Source organism: Lepidochelys kempii, chromosome 2 (genome assembly GCF_965140285.1).
Source record: "Lepidochelys kempii isolate rLepKem1 chromosome 2, rLepKem1.hap1, whole genome shotgun sequence".
Lineage (NCBI taxonomy): Eukaryota > Metazoa > Chordata > Testudines > Cheloniidae > Lepidochelys > Lepidochelys kempii.
In genome coordinates, this window is record NC_136381.1 from 262,799,362 (window position 1) to 262,818,368 (window position 19,007).

The following is a 19,007-nucleotide window of genomic DNA, read 5'->3' on the forward strand; positions in this document are numbered from 1 at the left end:
CGGAGTGGGAAACCACGTGGTCACAAAGCACATGTTTAATTTTTCGTACGTAAGGGGAGTTGAGAAAATCTTCCACTTCAGGGGATAGAAAGGGATTAGACTGAATTAAAGATTTTATTTTAGTTACCAGAAAGGAGATCACATGGAAATATTAATTCCTGACCCTAAAATCTTTTTTCAGGTGAGGATTGAGGTAATTTGGCACTATATTCCATGAGAAAAAACAGTCTGAATTCTTCCATTGATTTTACATTGTTTGGATTTATGACTGATAATATACTCTCAAAACATACTGACAGGTTTCAGAGTAGCAGCCGTGTTAGTCTGTATTCGCAAAAAGAAAAGGAGGACTTGTGGCACCGTAGAGACTAACAAATTTATTTGAGCATGAGCTTTCGTGAGCTACAGCTCACTTCATCGGATACAGAACACAATGCCATCCATAGCCTCAGAAAAACTCTGACATCATAATCAAAAAGACTGACAAAGGAGGTGCTGTCGTCATCATGAATAGGTTGGAATATGAAAAAGAGGCTGCCAGGCAACTCTCCAACACCACTTTCTATAAGCCATTACCCTCTGATCCCACTGAGGGTTACCAAAAGAAACTACACCATTTGCTCAGGAAACTCCCTGAAAAAGCACAATAACAAATCCGCGCAGACACACCCCTGGAACCCCGACCTGGGCTATCCTCCATCTGCTACTCAAGATCCATAAAACTGGAAATCCGGGACGCCCCATCATCTCAGGCATTGGCACCCTGACTGCAGGATTGTCTGGCTATATAGACTCCCTCCTAAGGCCCTAAGCTACCGGGACTCCCAGCTATCTTCGAGACACCACTGACTTCCTGAGGAAACTACAATCCATCGGTGATCTTCCTGAAAACACCATCCTGACCACTATGGATGTAGAAGCCCTCTACACCAACATTCCACACAAAGATGGACTACAAGCCGTCAGAAACAGTATCTCCGATAATGTCACGGCAAACCTGGTGGCTGAACTTTGTGACTTTGTCCTCACCCATAACTATTTCACATTTGGAGATAATGTATACCTTCAAATCAGCGGCACTGCTATGGGTACCCGCATGGCCCCACAGTATGCCAACATTTTTATGGCTGACTTAGAACGCTTCCTCAGCTCTCATCCCCTAATGCCCCTGCTACATTGATGACATCTTCATCATCTGGACCCAAGGAAAAGAAGCCCTTGAGGAATTCCACCATGATTTCAACAATTTCCATCCCACCATCAACCTCAGCCTGGACCAGTCCACACAAGAGATCCACTTCCTGGACACTACGGTGCTAATAAGCGATGGTCACATAAACACCACCCTATACCGGAAACCTACTGACCGCTATTCCTACCTACATGCCTCCAGCTTTCATCCAGACCACACCACACGATCCATTGTCTACAGCCAAGCTCTACGATACAACCGCATTTGCTCCAACCCCTCAGACAGAGACAAACACCTACAAGATCTCTATCAAGCATTCTTACAACTACAATACCCACCTGCTGAAGTGAAGAAACAGATTGACAGAGCCAGAAGAGTACCCAGAAGTCACTTACTACAGGACAGGCCCAAGAAAGAAAATAACAGAACGCCACTAGCCATCACCTTCAGCCCCCAACTAAAACCTCTCCAACGCATCATCAAGGATCTACAACCTATCCTGAAGGACGACCCATCACCCTCATAGATCTTGGGAGACAGGCCAGTCCTTGCTTACAGACAGCCCCCCAACCTGAAGCAAATACTCACCAGCAACCACACAACAGAACCACTAACCCAGGAAGTATCCTTGCAACAAAGCCCGTTGCCAACTGTGTCCACATATCTATTCAGGGGACACCATCATAGGGCCTAATCACATCAGCCACACAATCAGAGGCTCGTTCACCTGCACATCTACCAATGTGATATATGCCATCATGTGCCAACAATGCCCCTCTGCCATGTACACTGGTCAAACTGGACAGTCTCTATGTAAAAGAATAAATGGACACGAATCAGACATCAGGAATTATAACATTCAAAAACCAGTTGGAGAACACTTCAATCTCTTTGATCACTCGATTACAGACCTAAAAGTTGCAATTCTTCAACAGAAAAACTTCAAAAACAGACTCCAGCGAGAGACTGCTGAATTGGAATTAATTTGCAAACTGGATACAATTAACTTAGGCTTGAATAGAGACTGGGAGTGGATGGGTCATTACATAAAGTAAAACTATTTCCCCTTGTTTATTCCCCCCTCACACCCCCCACTGTTCCTCAGACATTCTTGTCAACTGCTGGAAATGGCCCACTTTGATTACCACTACAAAATGTTGTTCCCTCCGCTGGTAATAGCTCACCTTACCTGATCACCCTTGTTACAGTGTGTATCATAACACCCACTGTTTCAGGTTCTCTATGTATATAAATCTCCCCGCTGTATTTTCCACTGAATGCATCTGATGAAGTGAGCTGTAGCTCATGAAAGTTTATGTTCAAATAAATTTGTTAGTCTCTAAGGTGCCACAAGTACTCCTTTTCTTTTCTCAAAACATGTCACACAAGCTATACAAAATAAGCTTTTATATATTGTATACAAAATAAAAGTAGAAAGGATCACAGTGTGAATTAAAATGAAACAGGAACATGTAATTTAATAGATCTAGAACATTCTACATATTTTGCCTATATCCTCTCCCCTACCCTTTGAATACTGATTGTCATCTTAGGCCTGAACCTCCAAAATGCACAGACACACACCTGGGTCTATGCAGAGCTCCACCAACTGTGTGGGGCTCTGTGTGGGCCCAGGGGTCCACCTGCACATATCTCACTGCAGGATCAGGGTCTTAGGTTGTCAGCTCTTCTCTTAGGTTGTCAGTGAAGGGCCTATCTAGGTCTTCTTGTGTTTGCAAAGAACTTAGCCCAATGGTCTGATCAGGACTGGGGCTTCTAAGTGCTAACATAACAGAAACTGATTTGTGATGCTTTGTGAAAGAATTACAGCTAAATTGTACATCAACTTATCCAACAAGATTGAATTCCCTTGCAGTAATCTCACTCGCGCAGGGAGAAAAGAGAGGTGAAAAAAGAGGTGAAAGTTACTTAGGTTATTTACTAACCTCTTCTCCTTTTATGTATTATCAATTATTAGTTTATTAATTCATTTAAGTTTTGATGTTTAGAAAGATTCTGCACCTCATACATGTGACCTCACACCTGGAAACTGGAATAATGGATATTGCTCATTAACATTGACCCATGTAAAACAAGTATTACCCATTGACATCTGGTGTTCCCACCACCACACATAAATTTACTGAAATAATACAATCAGTGATTTAAAATACGAAATAGTTTAATTATTTTTACAACTGTAAGTGTTACCCAGAACATACAACAGGTCTTTTCAGTGAATTACAAAAAAACCCCAAACAAACAAGAAACACCTCGCATATAGAACAGCAGCTGAAAAGTAACATGAGTTGAACTGAATAAAACAATAGTTGTAACTATTTATTAGCCACATACATACAACACAACTGATTATTTAAATAAGGAAACAATCACATACATAAAAAAAATGCTAGAAAATTACACTGGCCATGATTTATTACAGGATTCTCATAAATCTGTGACTTTCATACATGTAATACAAACCTTAGCATCTCTTTCTACTGTTGTACCTTTTTCTTAATATAAACCATATTTAAGTGTACACATCATGGTAGGTTACATTACACAAGTGAACACAATCTAGCCGCAAGGCTCCCTGGTATTCCACATAAGAGAGCTGTCTAACCGAAAACAAAAAACGCACACCAAATTCACTAGTTAAGGTGTATCAACTTTCTAAAATAGCAAAGTATGTCCCAACAGAAATCTGTGTAGTATAAATAACCTTTTTTAAAGTTAAGTGTTACACAAGAGGTAGAAGTGATATTTTTGCAACGTTCATTAAATATCCAGTTATTTTACAGAAACACTGAAATAAGCCTAAATTGACTAATCATTAAGTATTAACAATTGACATCTTGCTTCTTTTAGTTAAATGTATACTTCCACTTATTTCTGTTGGGTCTACTAAATGGATTAACTCACAATAGCTTTCTTCAGTAATATTTCACTAACAGTGTAAAATTTGTTTTTAATTAAATGAGATTGACCAACATACATGTAAAAGATATACTTCAGACACTAAACAGTATATTAAAATATAGACACTATTAGTCTTTGTATATGTCATAAAAATAAAAGTAAACTTATTTTCCCCATATATATTGGAAATAGCCTAATTTTGTGGGGGAAAAAACCCTAGGTTCATTAAGTTATTACTGTGCATACACAAGTTTTAGACCAGTTTTATTTTGTACAGTAAAAAATGTAAAGCAACCTTTATCTGGAATTGATTTTTTTAACGTTGACACTGGTCTATCCTTGCTCTCATTAGTTAGCTTTCATATAGTATATGCAAACAATTTCCTTTTTAAAGCTTATCTGGCAAATAAGAAGCAGAGGATTTATAGTTTCAGTTCCCCAATTCTAAAAAAGTTGCTCAAAACTACTTTATTCCATACATTTTCAACTTCTAACAACAAAGGCTAAATAAATACATTATAATGCACCTTATTTTTTTGCACCTTTAATTGTAGTATTGCTAAGAAAGAAAAATGAGTCACCACGCTATAAAATTGACAGATTTGGTTGCACTATTAAAAAGTAAAAAACTAAAGAAAAAGAAAGTGCTTTTTAAAAGCAAATTGTAAAACAATTTATCATAAAAAAGTAACTTCATAGATACACAGTTTTTCCTTTTATAATTATTTATACGTTTCCACAAAACAGAAAAGTGCTGGTGATTGAGACAGATAAAACTGCACAAGAAACAAATCAAGATCTTAACACGGTTAAGGCTGTATTTCTATCCAGGCAAATCAGGATAAAACAAGGTGCAAATTTCTCAAAAGCCTATTGATTTAACTCAGCCAAAGCATCTTACAGTAGGTACATTCCTCAGCTTTAAATGAAAGCAGACTATTTCTCCTAACTCCAAGATGTTACTATGTTTAAAAACCTTACAATAAAGTTAGGAAAAACATATGTTTCGGGAGTTTCTTGGTACCTAATGTTCAATATGAACTGCAAAGCCTGTATATACAAAAAAAACTTAAATAGTAAAGACTTAGGTCAGTAAAACAGTAAACCCAACTGAAGTCAGTATCTGGCAAAACTATTGACTTCAGTGGAAGCAGGATTGTGAACAATTTCTGTGTAGCCTTAATTTCAAATGCATTCACATTTAAAGACACATTTGAAAGTCAGCTCCTCCATCATATTAGCCTAATATACTAGAGTGTGGTGTTCCTGCTCTCTTTTTCAGTTGAGGTCAACTCTTGCAGAGTTGAAAAAGAATCCTGAACTCAAGTCTTCACAAATTAGCGGAGACCTGCACATTTTACAAAAGCCCATTCTACTCAAATGTCCTGAACGGAAAGGAGAATTAATTTAAAGCTCACTTCTCAGACCCTACCAAAAAACACACCAGTCATCTTTTGGATTGCCTCAGAATCCATCATTTTGACATAAAGCTGCACAGAGCACAGATAGAAAATGAAAACAGCTTTCAGAGCAGGTCAGAAAATGGCATTGTGTTTTATATTATCTTTTAAAAATAATTCTCAAGGGTTTTACATTTTATTCATAGTAATACTGTATTGCAATTAAAAAAACCCAAACACATCCAACTTCCTATAGGCCATCTCCTTAGTTCAGTGAGAACCAGTAGCTGTGACTTCACAAAAGGATGTGTTCCGAAAATGTCACATTGAGTAGTGTTGAAAGCTATGGTTTCAGGCCGAGGGGAACTGAGATGAAAAAACCCAAACATTAGTTATGTGCTAAAAGCCCTTCACTATCAGGGACATTGAGCACCAATGAATTTTACTTCATTTAGAAAAAAGTATCCATCACTGTTTCCACAAATGGAGGACAGCAAGAGGCAGAAGATGAGGCCCTGTAGAAAGATGAGGCCCTAGTTTGTTGTAAAGACTTCTTGATCCTGGAGATCCCCTCTGTTGGGACATGGCACCATACAGAACAGCCACATTCCTGGACAATCTCACTTCCCTTAATGCTGACAAATTAATACTGATCTCATTAGTGTTAACTTACACCAGTTCTATCACAATAGCTTTACTATCATAGGGACTCTGGGGATGTAGAGGAGGAGAGGCAAAGGCACAGGTGCTAAACATATTGGTGGAACAGTACTCATTTTGCAGCAGGCCATACACTTTCTGTGGGGGGAACAAAAAAGTGGAAATAGGAAACAAGCACAAGCTTCCAGTCCACTATCGGGGGAATAACCCATAAAAGGGATGTTACCTTGTGATTTTTAAGTCTATACTGTATTGTGTTATCAATTTAGGATCTTAAAGTTTCAGCCCTATTCTAATAAAATAAATACAATTGTATTTTAACTAACATGATTTGAACAAAAATTCTTAAACATTCTGCACTCTTGGAACTGAGCTGACTAATATTGTGGACTAGCCACAGTGAACACTCAGCACCCTCATCCCCACACTTAACCGCACACCTGAAATGTGTGAGCCAATTAGAAGAAAAAAGGACAGGATGGGGTGAAAACTTTTTAAACAGAAAAATTCACCGTATACTGTTTGATTGCTCCACAAACTCAAAAACTCACACACCGCTATCCACTTTAATCCAGACTGCTAACTAATAACCCAGGTCTGCTTCCCCGGAAGTCAATGACATGAGACTAGGGTTAGGCCCTAACAAACCAGAGAAGGAAATGATATTTATTCACCTGAAGCTCTGAATGGAATATGTATGGAAACTGCTTTTCATTATCAAGTCAAACAATAGTCAATTAGGAACACTATATGACTGCACAGAACTATTGTAATCCCAAACTTACACTGGTAAACTTCCAAAAGACTGTATTTCCGCCCTGAAATATAGAAGAATGTGTAGCAAACCAAAAACAGAACGGAAGCGTCTTGAAAGAATTTTTGTTTTTACATTGCAATGATGTTAATTGTTTAAGTATTTCAAGAAATGGTCAGAAAAATTTCCATACTAAGAGGACCATCAGATAGTTCACATTTTAAGAAGAATACAGGCCGGTCAAGTCAAAAAGAATTAAATGTGCACATGTTGCATTTGTGGGCAACACAACTAAACTCTGTTATGAATACACTTGACTTGTGGCAACTCTCAACAGCTATGGTGCCTTACACATGTTAAAGAGTCCATAACTGGACAATCAAATATTATGCAAGAAAAACACTAATACCATATGCTACGTTAGCTATAGTCAAATGCAGCTACATTTAACCCCTTTAAATGTATTATTAAATTGCAACAGAAAGCTAAAGTGAGCATACACAGTTACTTACCGTTTTTGAAAAATAAGACTTTTAAAGGCACATTAACTATATTATGAACTGATTAAGATCACATTCCTGCACAATAACTTACATACAAACAATACAATAAGGACCTAATATGCCCAATACATTCAATACTACAAAACAATCCTGCAAGACTACAAATTATTCTGTAAATAGAAATGCAAATCAAGACTTTCAAATACTATGTTAACAGGAAACAGAAATCGTAACTTAAATTCCAACAACTCAAATACTGTAAACTCTGAAAATGTTTCAAACCACCAACTATAATTTCACAAAAACACATCTGACCTTCAGATATTAGTGCAAACAGATTTTGCACACACACACACACACACACACACAGACAGCACTGAAATAATTCTCTTCAGTACCAATTTTTAGTTTTAGACTAAGGCTTAAAAATATCCACTGAAATGGATTAAGTTTTCTTTAGAAAATGTGGAGCATACTTTTAATAAGATTCTGCCTTCTTATGATTCCTTTGTTTAATCAGTGGATCAAAATGAGGCTTTAGTGACTTCCTGTTCTACAAAATGATGCACTTATCACCTCATTACCATTAACAATGGTACGACCACTGGTACTATATTGGTACTAATAGAACTATAAGACTACAGATGTTCTAGAAACATTCACAGGTCCAAAATTACAGACTGTTTGGAATATTTAGCAAGTACATGTATATGCAAACAGAATTATATATTTATCAAGAAAGCGTCAAATTCAATATCATAACATCATGAAACACAGATAAATCTTCATTTTAAGTCTTTGAACTTTTTCTCCTGTCCTCAACATAATTATTTTTTAAAACAAGAACTGCTCTCCAAAGCCATTCATCAATATACTAACACCTAAGAACACACTTGGTAATTAGTACATTTTGAAAGACAATCTAACATTAAGACACGATTGATAAAGCATTAAAATACTCATAAGTAGTGTGATTAAGATCAAAATATGAATTATTCATCCTTTTCTAATTCTTACTCTGTACATTCACATTGATACGTAACACTTCTGATTGTCTAAGCCCCAGGATGAAGACTACTAAATAGCAATTAAACATATGAAATCTTCTCATGCTAAAACAAATCAATTCAACAGCTTTGGTAACCTAGTATAGTTAGCTTTGTGTAAATATCTTGCAAACATCCCTACCCCTCAAAAAACCCCTATATACTGTGTGTATTTATATATATAATATACATAGTTCCTGAGTAAATCATTAAATCTGATTATTAGGAAGGTTTGGCAAAAGACCCGACTGTATATTATTAAAATAGAATTTTAAATAAACATTTAATCAAAACATTAAAATAAATATGGAATGTTTCTGAAAATTAAAATACCATAAACATATTATTAACCATGTAATTTTTCATTAAGTGCATACTTACTGTTTTTAACCATTAGGCATCAGTAAATCTAATTTCTAAGTCAGAGTAACTATTTTATGTTAACTGCCAACTGTATTTTAATGCAATATACTGCAACTCTAAAAATTCCTTAAAATTAGTTCTTCATTTATTTATTATGTAAAAATTTTGCCACAAGGATTATACTATGGGAACTTTTGGTTTAGATTGGTCCAGCTGGAAACTTTTAATTGGCAGAACAAGCAGGTCATGTAACGAACATTAAACTCTGATTATTCCAGTCAGACTCTTGGCAATTACCTGAAAGATTTGACACCCTGTCACAATAGCAAAGCAGAAGTGTGGACTATTCAGTGTTGAGTGACAGTACAATTACATTTTTTAGCAATCATTCTGGCACTTAAAAGAATACATAATGGTGCAAAAACCCCAATAATTATGGAATACCCTTTAAAAATGACATTTCTAAAGAATGTTAAATTTTAAAACTAACAAATGAAGAAAAGAATCAAAATTAGCTTAGCCACTCACTGGTTTCTCAGATCATGGCTTGGGTCACAGCTGATACATAGCTTTGGCTAAGTGGTCAAGAAAATGATCAGCTATTGCCCAGTTCCCCTTATTAATAAAATCTTTATCTTACATAGAAGACACTGCAATACCAGCAATATTAAAACTGCAATAACACTATTACAAGAAATATTTGTCAACACCAGAATCACAGTAATAAAATTGCAGCACTGATCAGTTGAGTTATCCTTATTTTTTCTGATAACCTAGCAAAAAAAAGTTCTCCATAGCACAATGCAATTCACTTTCTTCCTTTTTTTTTTTTTCTCTGCACAGTTATTCAGAAATCTGTATGGGTTCCTCATGTTTCTCTTTTTTGCTTCCCTGGTCTTCAGGATCTGCACTATTTTTTTCTTGTGTGCTTGTGTTTCCTGGACAAAGCTCTTGCAATGCCCTTTCGACCTCCTCCTGTTTCACTGGAGTGCTTAAGGAGGTTTTTGGTAGAGTCATCTGCAGTGCACACCATAAAGCAGTACGAGCCTTGCGTGTGGAAACAGCTAACTCTTTAATGGCAGCTGCCAGAGCAAGAACATCTACAAAGACAAGAATCAGATTTCAGAGTAACAGCCGTGTTAGTCTGTATTCGCAAAAAGAAAAGGAGTACTTGTGGCACCTTAGAGACTAACCAATTTATTAGAGCATAAGCTTTCGTGAGCTACAGCTCACTTCATCAGATGCATATCGTGGAAACTGCAGCAGACTTTATATATACAGAGAGAATATGAACCAATACCTCCTCCCACCCCACTGTCCTGCTGGTAATAGCTTATCTAAAGTGATCATCAGGTGGGCCATTTCCAGCACAAATCCAGGTTTTCTCACCCTCCACCCCCCCACATAAATTCACTCTCCTGCTGGTGATAGCCCATCCAAAGTGACAACTCTTTACACAATGTGCATGACAATCAAGTTGGGCTATTTCCTGCACAAATCCAGGTTTTCTCACATCCCCCCACCCCCATACACACACAAACTCACTCTCCTGCTGGTAATAGCTCATCCAAACTGACCACTCTTCAAGTTTAAATCCAAGTTAAACCAGAACATCGGGGGGGGGGGGGGTAGGAAAAAACAAGAAAAAACATTCCACTGAATGCATCTGATGAAGTGAGCTGTAGCTCATGAAAGCTTATGCTTAAATAAATTTGTTAGTCTCTAAGGTGCTACAAGTACTCCTTTTATTATAGTAACGTAATTCCAAGAAACCGCGGGAAAGATTGCACCCTGTTATTAAAGAACCATATTTCCAATATTTCTTTAGTTATATTCTAGGCTTTCCAATGCACCGAAGTTATGAGATAAATTCAGACTCCAGAACACGGGCTGTTGGTGACAAATGGTGCTGACATATAAAGCAGGGGGAAAAAAAAAGAACTTTGTACTAAAAATTTCCTTTCCTTCAAGACAATGTGACAACTTACATGTTATCATTCAGTGAGTTCAGCCCATTCACAACAAAGGAATTATTGAACACCCTAAAGGAGATTTAATCCCAAACCTGCGAGTCCTATACCAGGGGTCGGCAACCGGCGGCACGCATGCCAAAGGCGGAACATGAGCCGATTTTTACTGGCACGCTGCTGCCAGCCGGGGTCCCGGCCTCCGCCCCTGCTCAGCCTGCTGCCAGCCTGAGTGAACAGAACCCCAGGCCGGCAGCGGGCTGAGTGGGGCCGGTGGCTGGGACCCCGGCTGGCAGGAGCCAGCGGACGGAACCCCAGACCAGTGGTGGGCTGAGCGTCTCAGCCCGCCCTCGGTCTGGGGCTCTGTCCGCCGGTGCAGTGTGTTAAATTTCTCCCCGTAGGCATGCGCTACTTGCAGAGCACCAGGACTGGCAGCCGTAACTAGTACACCGTCAGTAGCACATTCCTATGGAGAGAAATTTAATACACTACACTGGGTAGAGAAGGCTGTGCCCCCCTAAACAGCCAGCATGCTTCCCTCCCCCGACTGCCCCCCTCATAACCTCTGACCCATCCCACACCGCCCCTGCTCCTTGTCCCCCCCTCCTGGGACCTCCTGCCCCCTGACTATCCCCCTCAGAACCCTCCACCCATCCAATCCCCCTGCTGCTTGTCTCCTGACCACCCCCTCCGGGATCCCACCCCCTCATCCAAGCCCCCCTGCTCCCTGATTGCCCCGACCCCGACAGGCCCCTTGGGACGCCCACGCCTATCCAACCACCCCATTCCCTGTCCCCTTACCATGCCGCTCAGAGCATCAGGACGGGCAGCCGTAAGCGGTACACTGTAAGTAGCACATTCCTATGGGGAGCAATTTAATACACTCCACCCATCCCCGCTCAGCCCGCTGATGGTCTGAAGTTCTTAAAATATGTTCTCTCACCCCTTATCAAAAGTTACACTACAATTAGCTTAAAAACTTGAAAACTTAAAAACTTTGTCTGTATATTACAGAAATCATTAAAAATGTATAATGTTAATAAATACATAGGTTTGATGAAACAAAATAGTTGTACTTATGTGCCTGCGCTTAATTTGTTTTTTCAATGATTTACCTTCTAAAAAAATCTTGCATGTCTCGCACCCCCAGAAAGGGCATCCTGCACCCCCAGGGTGCGTGCACCCCAGGTTAAGAACCACTGCACTAAACTGATAAGATCTGCATTTTAATTTAATTTTAAATGAAGCTTCTTAAACATTTTAAAAACCTTGTTTACTTTACATACAACAATAGTTTAGTTACATAATATAGACTTATAGAGAAAGACCTTCTAAAAATGTTAAAATGTATTACTGGTATGTGAAACCTTAGAGTGAATAAATGACGACTTGGTACACCACTTCTGAAAGGTTGCCGACCCCTGTCCTATACTACCCTTCCTGCTTGGTTTTAAAAAAGTAAACTGGAGCTTCACCTGACGGAGATAGCCAATGCCTCACTCAGTGAGTAAGTCCACCCTTCATCCTTGAATCATAGACCAGACTGACCAACACTTAAGAAATACACCCTGGATGCACTCGAATTGGCTAGTATCCACTATGAAATCTTTAGGGTTCCCAGCAAGCTAGCAATAAATCACTTTCAGTCTCATTGATCTCAAACCAAGATATCAGCCCCTAAGCAATCTGGATTTACCCAAGAACATGGAGCAAAAACTGTATTATTGGCACAGATGGATGTTCTCTTGATGTAGATGGATGGAGGGCAGCCTTCCACCTTTATCCTGGCTCTCTCTGCAACATTTAACATGATCAATCACGATATACTGCTCTGTGTAAGATACTTATTCCTTGTGGATAATCATAACGATTCAAGAAATCACAAAGGAGAAAACACCTTGAAAGACTAACTCTTGTCTTGTCTCCTTGTAAGATCTAATCTTCAGTTTGCCTGTATAGGATGAGCGGTCTTTCTTGTTGCATCTGGACCGGTTGAAAGGAGATACAAGATTTATAGTATGTATGCTCTTTCTGGAGAACATGTGTGGAGGTAGACAATGACTTTGTCCTACTTGAAATTCTCCGCCATTCTTGTCTGGGTTACACAGATCACAATCACCATTACGAAAGTAGCAACTGCTTGCTTGAAAAATACAACCCACGGATGAAGCCAAAGCTGCCTTTTAACTCGTGCACTACCCACGAAGGGTCTGGCTGGAAATGTGATTGGGGCTAGCATGAATAAAACTGCCAGAGATATTTGTCATTAAAAAGCCAATTCTTTTGTCCTTGTTTGGGATAAGTTCCTCCAAACACGCAATTGCAGTGGAAGTCTACAAGAATCTGTCTACTAACTCAAATGTGGATTTTTTTTTTATTACAGCTTTTCCAGTCTGTCTGACATCTTTAAGAGGAAAAAGTCCACAGGATCAGGATGGTTTTATGTTTCAACTGAGACTATGGATTCCACTTTTGGAGTCTGGACATACGGCCTTTTCCATGTGGAATTTACTTACTTTCAATTAACTGCCGAATACAACTTCTGTTCTTGGCGGTGAACTCGAACTCTTCAACACCAAGATCTGGTGGTAAAGCCTGTTCTTTTCACTGCTAGCAGGGAAGTACTAGCCCACAATATGCTTAACCTTAGGATCCTGGGCTTCTATCTTACACAAAGAGTTATCCTCCTCTTCCTTTTTTTTTTTTTTTTTTAAACAAAGCAAAAACAAAGAAACCCAACTTTTCTTTTTCTTTTTTTTTTTTTGGTGCCTCCAAATTGGATAGATGGGATCCCAACAAAAGAGGTCTGGTTTTGATTCACCAGTGCACTTGACTCCTGTCATCAAACAGTCTTGCTTGCTATACCTCGGCAGAAGCTGCCAATCAGGCCAAATTTGTAGTGGTTTTGTGACAAACAAAACATCAATTAATAAGCAGTGTAAGACCAAGGAAATTTTCACTGTGTAAGCTAAGAAGGATGAAAGCCCACTCTCAATCACTATTAATGACGAAGCTCAATTTGTTAAAATGAGTACAACCTAATTAAGGATGGTGAATTGCTTACTTGGCAGATATTTTTGTTTGGTATCAATTCCCAGTCATAGGCTACCTTTTTACAGCGATAACTCTCATATCCCCTGCCTGTTAAATAGCAGCATGCATTGAAACAAGCAGGAATTCATCCAGAGTCTTTAACAAAATCTGATTATTTAATAGAGGGCTTTTTTTTTTTTTAAACCGAGAAAATATCTTGTGACAAGAAGGGGTCTAAAAATCAACAACACAAAACAGAATAAAGTCTATGCAGAAATTACCTGATACAAGTGAGGGGGATTTTTCTCTTTTAAAGTCAAAGGCACACATATAGAGAAAGTTTCTGTTTAAGGGAGTAAGTCTACTTGTTACCATTAAAACAACATTTAAAATGTGTTACAAATTGAACTGAATACAAATTGGAAAAAAAAAACAATTTTTAGAACTACAAAGCAATCAAAAGTATTTACCTTTTTCATTATTATAGCGAGGTGCTCCTTGTCTCTGTGGATTGGCAGCATTGACAATCTCATCTTTCCGCCTCGCTTGTGTAACATGAATGGCTTCTAAATGATGTTCCAGAGTTTTGGATATATTCCCATGGACAGGAGTACCGCGAAGCCTTTCCATTTTTCCTATTAAGGTGAGCACCTAACGAATATATTTCAAACACCAAAAACAGTTATTTTTTTAAAATCCTACACAAAATATAATAAACCCACAAAAATATAACCTGATGTTACTAATCCCTGCAGAAGATTCCATGCTGTAAGTATGCTTACTCTGGCCTGTTCTCGTAACTGGTCCACAATCAAACGATCCACTCGTGAAGGGTTAGCAGGAAGTCGAGAAACAGGAGTGTTATTTGAGCTAGATACCCGCTTTCCTGGAAAGTTTCTTGCAAGATCAGCTTCAGTCTGAAGAGAAAACACATACCTTTAAAATATTTAGAATGGAGTTTCATCCTATAGCCTAAGCTTTTCTATTTTTTCACTACTACATGGATGGATGAGATGTGTCTGCTGTTTAAGTCTCTGTTGGCATTTAAAACAATAAGAAGTCATGATTAAACTTTAAATTGCCAACAACTGGCTGTAAATATAAGGGTACTTCCAAAAATTCCAAGTACTACTTTAAAGCATAAATCTAGAATCAACATCGGTAACCAACAAACAAAATTACCTTTACAATATTAACCAGTCTTGGGTACAGATACAAGTAAATAGAAGGATCTTGCACCGTCCTTGAAAGGTTACACTGTAGCTTTGTCACACCAAATTAGAGATGTGAATTCCCAACTGCCTACTGATAACATTTTGTTAAGGACTCTCAGATGGTCAAATCCAGGAACTACTAGCAAGTACATGAGATGTCCTCAATTGCTGCAGTGGTTGTGTTTGAAACCCCCAAGGATAATCCCAGGTTTAACATATTGGCTTTGAGAAGATATCAGCCCTGAAAAGTCATCCACATGGACATGAAACTCACCTATGACTACAGGCCTAAGCAAAGCCCAATACCAGGCAGATAAAGATATATTGGACAAAGCCAAAATAATATGTTTTAGAGTGACATATCTCTTATATTTGAAGTCAGATATAAACAACCATCCTCTTGGCCCTCCCTCAGTTCATGCTGAACTGAGTACTATCCAAAAATAGCTGGACTAATAAAGTCCCTGCTTTATCAACCATTCAGGCTTTAGCTATACAAGTCACATCAGTGGCCTCTTCCACGATCCATGGATAGTGGTAACTATTGGCTACTAAACTTGCACTGAACAACATGAACCGAAGAATAGGATCCATGCCACCAGATAATATAAGACCTTTGGCCAAAGAGGGTACTTGGTTAAGCAACCACTGGTGTCAGGTGTAATTTAGTTCAAGAAAATTACTGCTGAATAAGCGGTCCTAACTCCTGTGCCGCTGAAAAATGAAAGGTGAATCTCAGTCTCACGCACAATTGTACGACATTCACACTGTTTGGTATCTTCTTACAATTTTGTATACTCAAAATAGATGGTTGTAGATGGGGCTCAAAATATTTAGAGTGGAATTAAAGTCACAATATTTCAAAAAGGCAGCAAGACTGGCTCCTTTTTACCAGTAAGATGCAGGAATTTCTACTCTACCTAGCTGTTCCTTTATAATCACCATCCTACATACAAGTCTATCATGGTATATATTATTACCTTTTTCCTCTCCTTCTCCAGAGCTCTCCACTGTTCATAACACTCCTCTAGTCGAATATGAAGCTCATTAGCAGGTCCACTGCGATTTCTTGGAGGCCTATACTTGTTAAAAGGAGTTGGAAAGGCAAAGTATGGTGCACTTAATTCCCCACAAAATAGGTCGTTAATGAAGGGATTCAAATGGTTAAAATCATCATAGTGAAAAAGATCAACAAGTTCCGAGAATGGAAATGGTGATGGAGGAAAAGCAAAATTATTTGCTGATGGAAAAGGATGGGGATTAAATGGAGTAAAATTGGGATTTTGCTTAAAATCAGACATTAATGGGAAAGAAGGAAGAAAAGAAGGATTGATGAAATCTGACGCGTTGCCACCATTCTGTTCTTGCTTCTTTCGGAACATGTTGAACTGTTGCTGATTTTGCCCTGCATACCCAGGATGGGGTATCCAATTCCTTCTACCTCTTCTTTCATCTTTATTACAGTTATCTTGGTTTTGCTTTTTGCGAAACCTATGATACTTTTCAGACTCATCACTTGCCGAATTCTGCTGTGTTAACCAGTTGTGTGACAAATTAACGGGTATTTTACGATACTGGCCTTTATTAGTCAATGAATCATGCTGGGAATGTCCAATAGGTTTAATTTGTTTCTGATTTTCTGCAAAGAAATTTGAACCCCCCAAGTTACCAGGAACACTATTTGATATTTGTATCCTTCCATCTTTCCTTGAAGAGGGCACTGGTGACAACTGTGAGTAATAAGAGGGCTGGGTTACAGACTGATGTGTTGGAGATCCACTGGACATAGTTGAAACCCCAGAAGAAGACTGTGGGCTTGTTACTACTTGGTTTTGCTTCCTATATGCAATATCTGATGTAGATGTGGGACTTAAGATTTTATCATCCAGCCACGTATGTCCACGGTAAGGTGAATGAAAATTTCCATTTTGTTGAGCAGTTTTTACAGATAAATGATATTCAGAAGGTTTACGAGAACATTCTTTAGGATTAATATGGCTCTTACATTCAGAGTTATTACAGGTTTCTCCCAAATTGAAGCTATTATGGCCATTTTGCAAGTGCGTTTCCTGTGGGTTTCTATTTGTTCCTCCAGGAAAACTATTTTCTTTAGTAAATGGTTGATTGAAAAAATAGAGCGATTGGTGAACAGATGGCTGTGATTTATGAGAAGTTGTAAAATCTTCATATCTTTTAGAAAACAAATGGTTGTCCTGGAACATTTTGCCCCAAGTGCCATTAGCATCATTGGAGTACTTTGCTTGCTCTTGTTTGTCATTTTTTGTAAGTTTGCCTCTTGCTCTGTCAGTTTCCCAATACTCTTTCTGAATACCAGTGCCATCTTTAATTCTGCATTGAGAAGAAAAATTACTAAAATCAGAGCAGTGCTTTTCACTGTCTCCATTTAAGTTCATCTTATCATAATTGCACACGTGCTGATTAAATTGTACATTCTGAAATGCTAATCCTTCTTGCTGAATTATGGCATTATTTTCAAAAGCAGAATTTTCAGGGTAAATGTTCAAGATATCATCAGATGGCTGAGTATATGGGTCAGAAGGAGAAAGCCAAGACTCTATAAGATGAAGGTCTTCAAATCCTCTGTGTAAAGTCTCTACATCAGGTGACTTTTGCAAGTGTCCTTGATAATAGCTCTGTGTGCCAATCAAGTTTGGAAAATCTTTACTTTGTAAAGGATGCTTAGAAGACAGACCTGAGAAGTCACCATTGTTTCCAATGTCAGATGCCCACATAGGGGGAAACAATCTCGACAGAGAATTCCTGTAACAAATAGAATTGCACGTTTAGGAATGACCAAACACATTTATGTTACATTATAGCTTTGTTCAGAGAATTTAGTGTCTTTTCAAAATGCAAAGCTACTACTAAAACCTTTGCTAAAGATATAATTTCAAGAAATTTTGTCACAGAAATCAGCAATAAAAAACTACTAGTGTACTAGACTGTTGACAGCCTATAATTATTTCCTAAAGTCTATTTTTTATTGTTTTTTCTAGTCACATTTTGGTGCTTCAATCACAACTATTTGCCCTTCGTAATCTTCAGAGACTTAATTATTTATTCTTTAAGAGTTTCTGTATTGACATTTGAACTTATATAGCACTTTCCATAGAAAGATTCCATAGTATTCTAAAACAAAATTAAGCCTCACAACATCTCCGCAAAGTCGATTCCATGTTCTGCAGTAATTCTTATTTCTTTAATTACATTTTCCTTGTTCAAAAGTGTGTTTTTGCCCCCAGCAAGAAAGCATTTATTTAAATTCCTTTCTATAAGGTTTTCTAATAATTGTTTTAAATATACACATCATCCTGCTCGATGTTTAACAATATTCGTAAGCCGTCAGATACAGATTTGACTCCTGTAATAGTTGAAAATGTCTGATGGCCTCCCCTCTTAGCAATCTTCTATGACAGGGGTGGCCCACATGTGGCTCTTTAGAAGTTAATATGCGGCTCCTTGTATAGGCACCGACTCCACGGCAGGAGCTACAGGTGCCAACGTTCCAATGTGCCGGGGGGTGCTCACTGCTCAACCCCTGGCTCTGCCCCCACTCCACCCCTTCCCGCCCCCTCCCCTGAGCCTGCAGTGCCCTCGCTCCTCCCCCCACAGCCTCCTGCACACCACAAAACAGCTGATCAGGAGATGCGGGAGGCGCTGATCGGCGGGGTTGCCTCAGAACATGTTAGTCTACAGGACCTTAAGTTTAAAATTTGCTTTAAAAATATTTCATTAGTGGGTTGCTGAAGATTATAAAAATCACATCTCTAAAAAATCCTTGCATAGATTTTTAGATGCACAATCTGAGTATTCATCTTTAGCCTTCAATGCTTGGCTCTTCAGACATATAGTTTTTTAAATAAATCCTTCAAAAGGCCACCCTTATCTAAAATACACATGTGAGCCTGGTCTGCCATCAGGCATAGGGACAC

The 19,007-nt window shown here is 38.5% G+C and overlaps 1 protein-coding gene across 11 annotated transcripts in view; it reads right to left on the bottom strand.

Moving 5' to 3' along the window:
* Positions 1-3,356: 3,356 nt before the first annotated feature.
* The window catches only part of LOC140907864 (meiosis-specific coiled-coil domain-containing protein MEIOC), a 53,901-nt gene continuing 38,250 nt past the window's right edge, over positions 3,357-19,007 (bottom strand). For all 11 annotated transcript variants that reach the window (XM_073334818.2, XM_073334819.2, XM_073334815.2 and 8 more), the window contains 4 exons: positions 16,035-17,835; positions 14,623-14,757; positions 14,311-14,491; positions 3,357-9,940 (listed from right to left, as the gene is read on the bottom strand). In XM_073334818.2, coding sequence (XP_073190919.2) covers positions 9,684-9,940; positions 14,311-14,491; positions 14,623-14,757; positions 16,035-17,835 — 2,374 coding nt within the window. In that variant the 3' untranslated portion in view covers positions 3,357-9,683. The remainder of the gene's footprint in view (positions 9,941-14,310; positions 14,492-14,622; positions 14,758-16,034; positions 17,836-19,007) is intronic.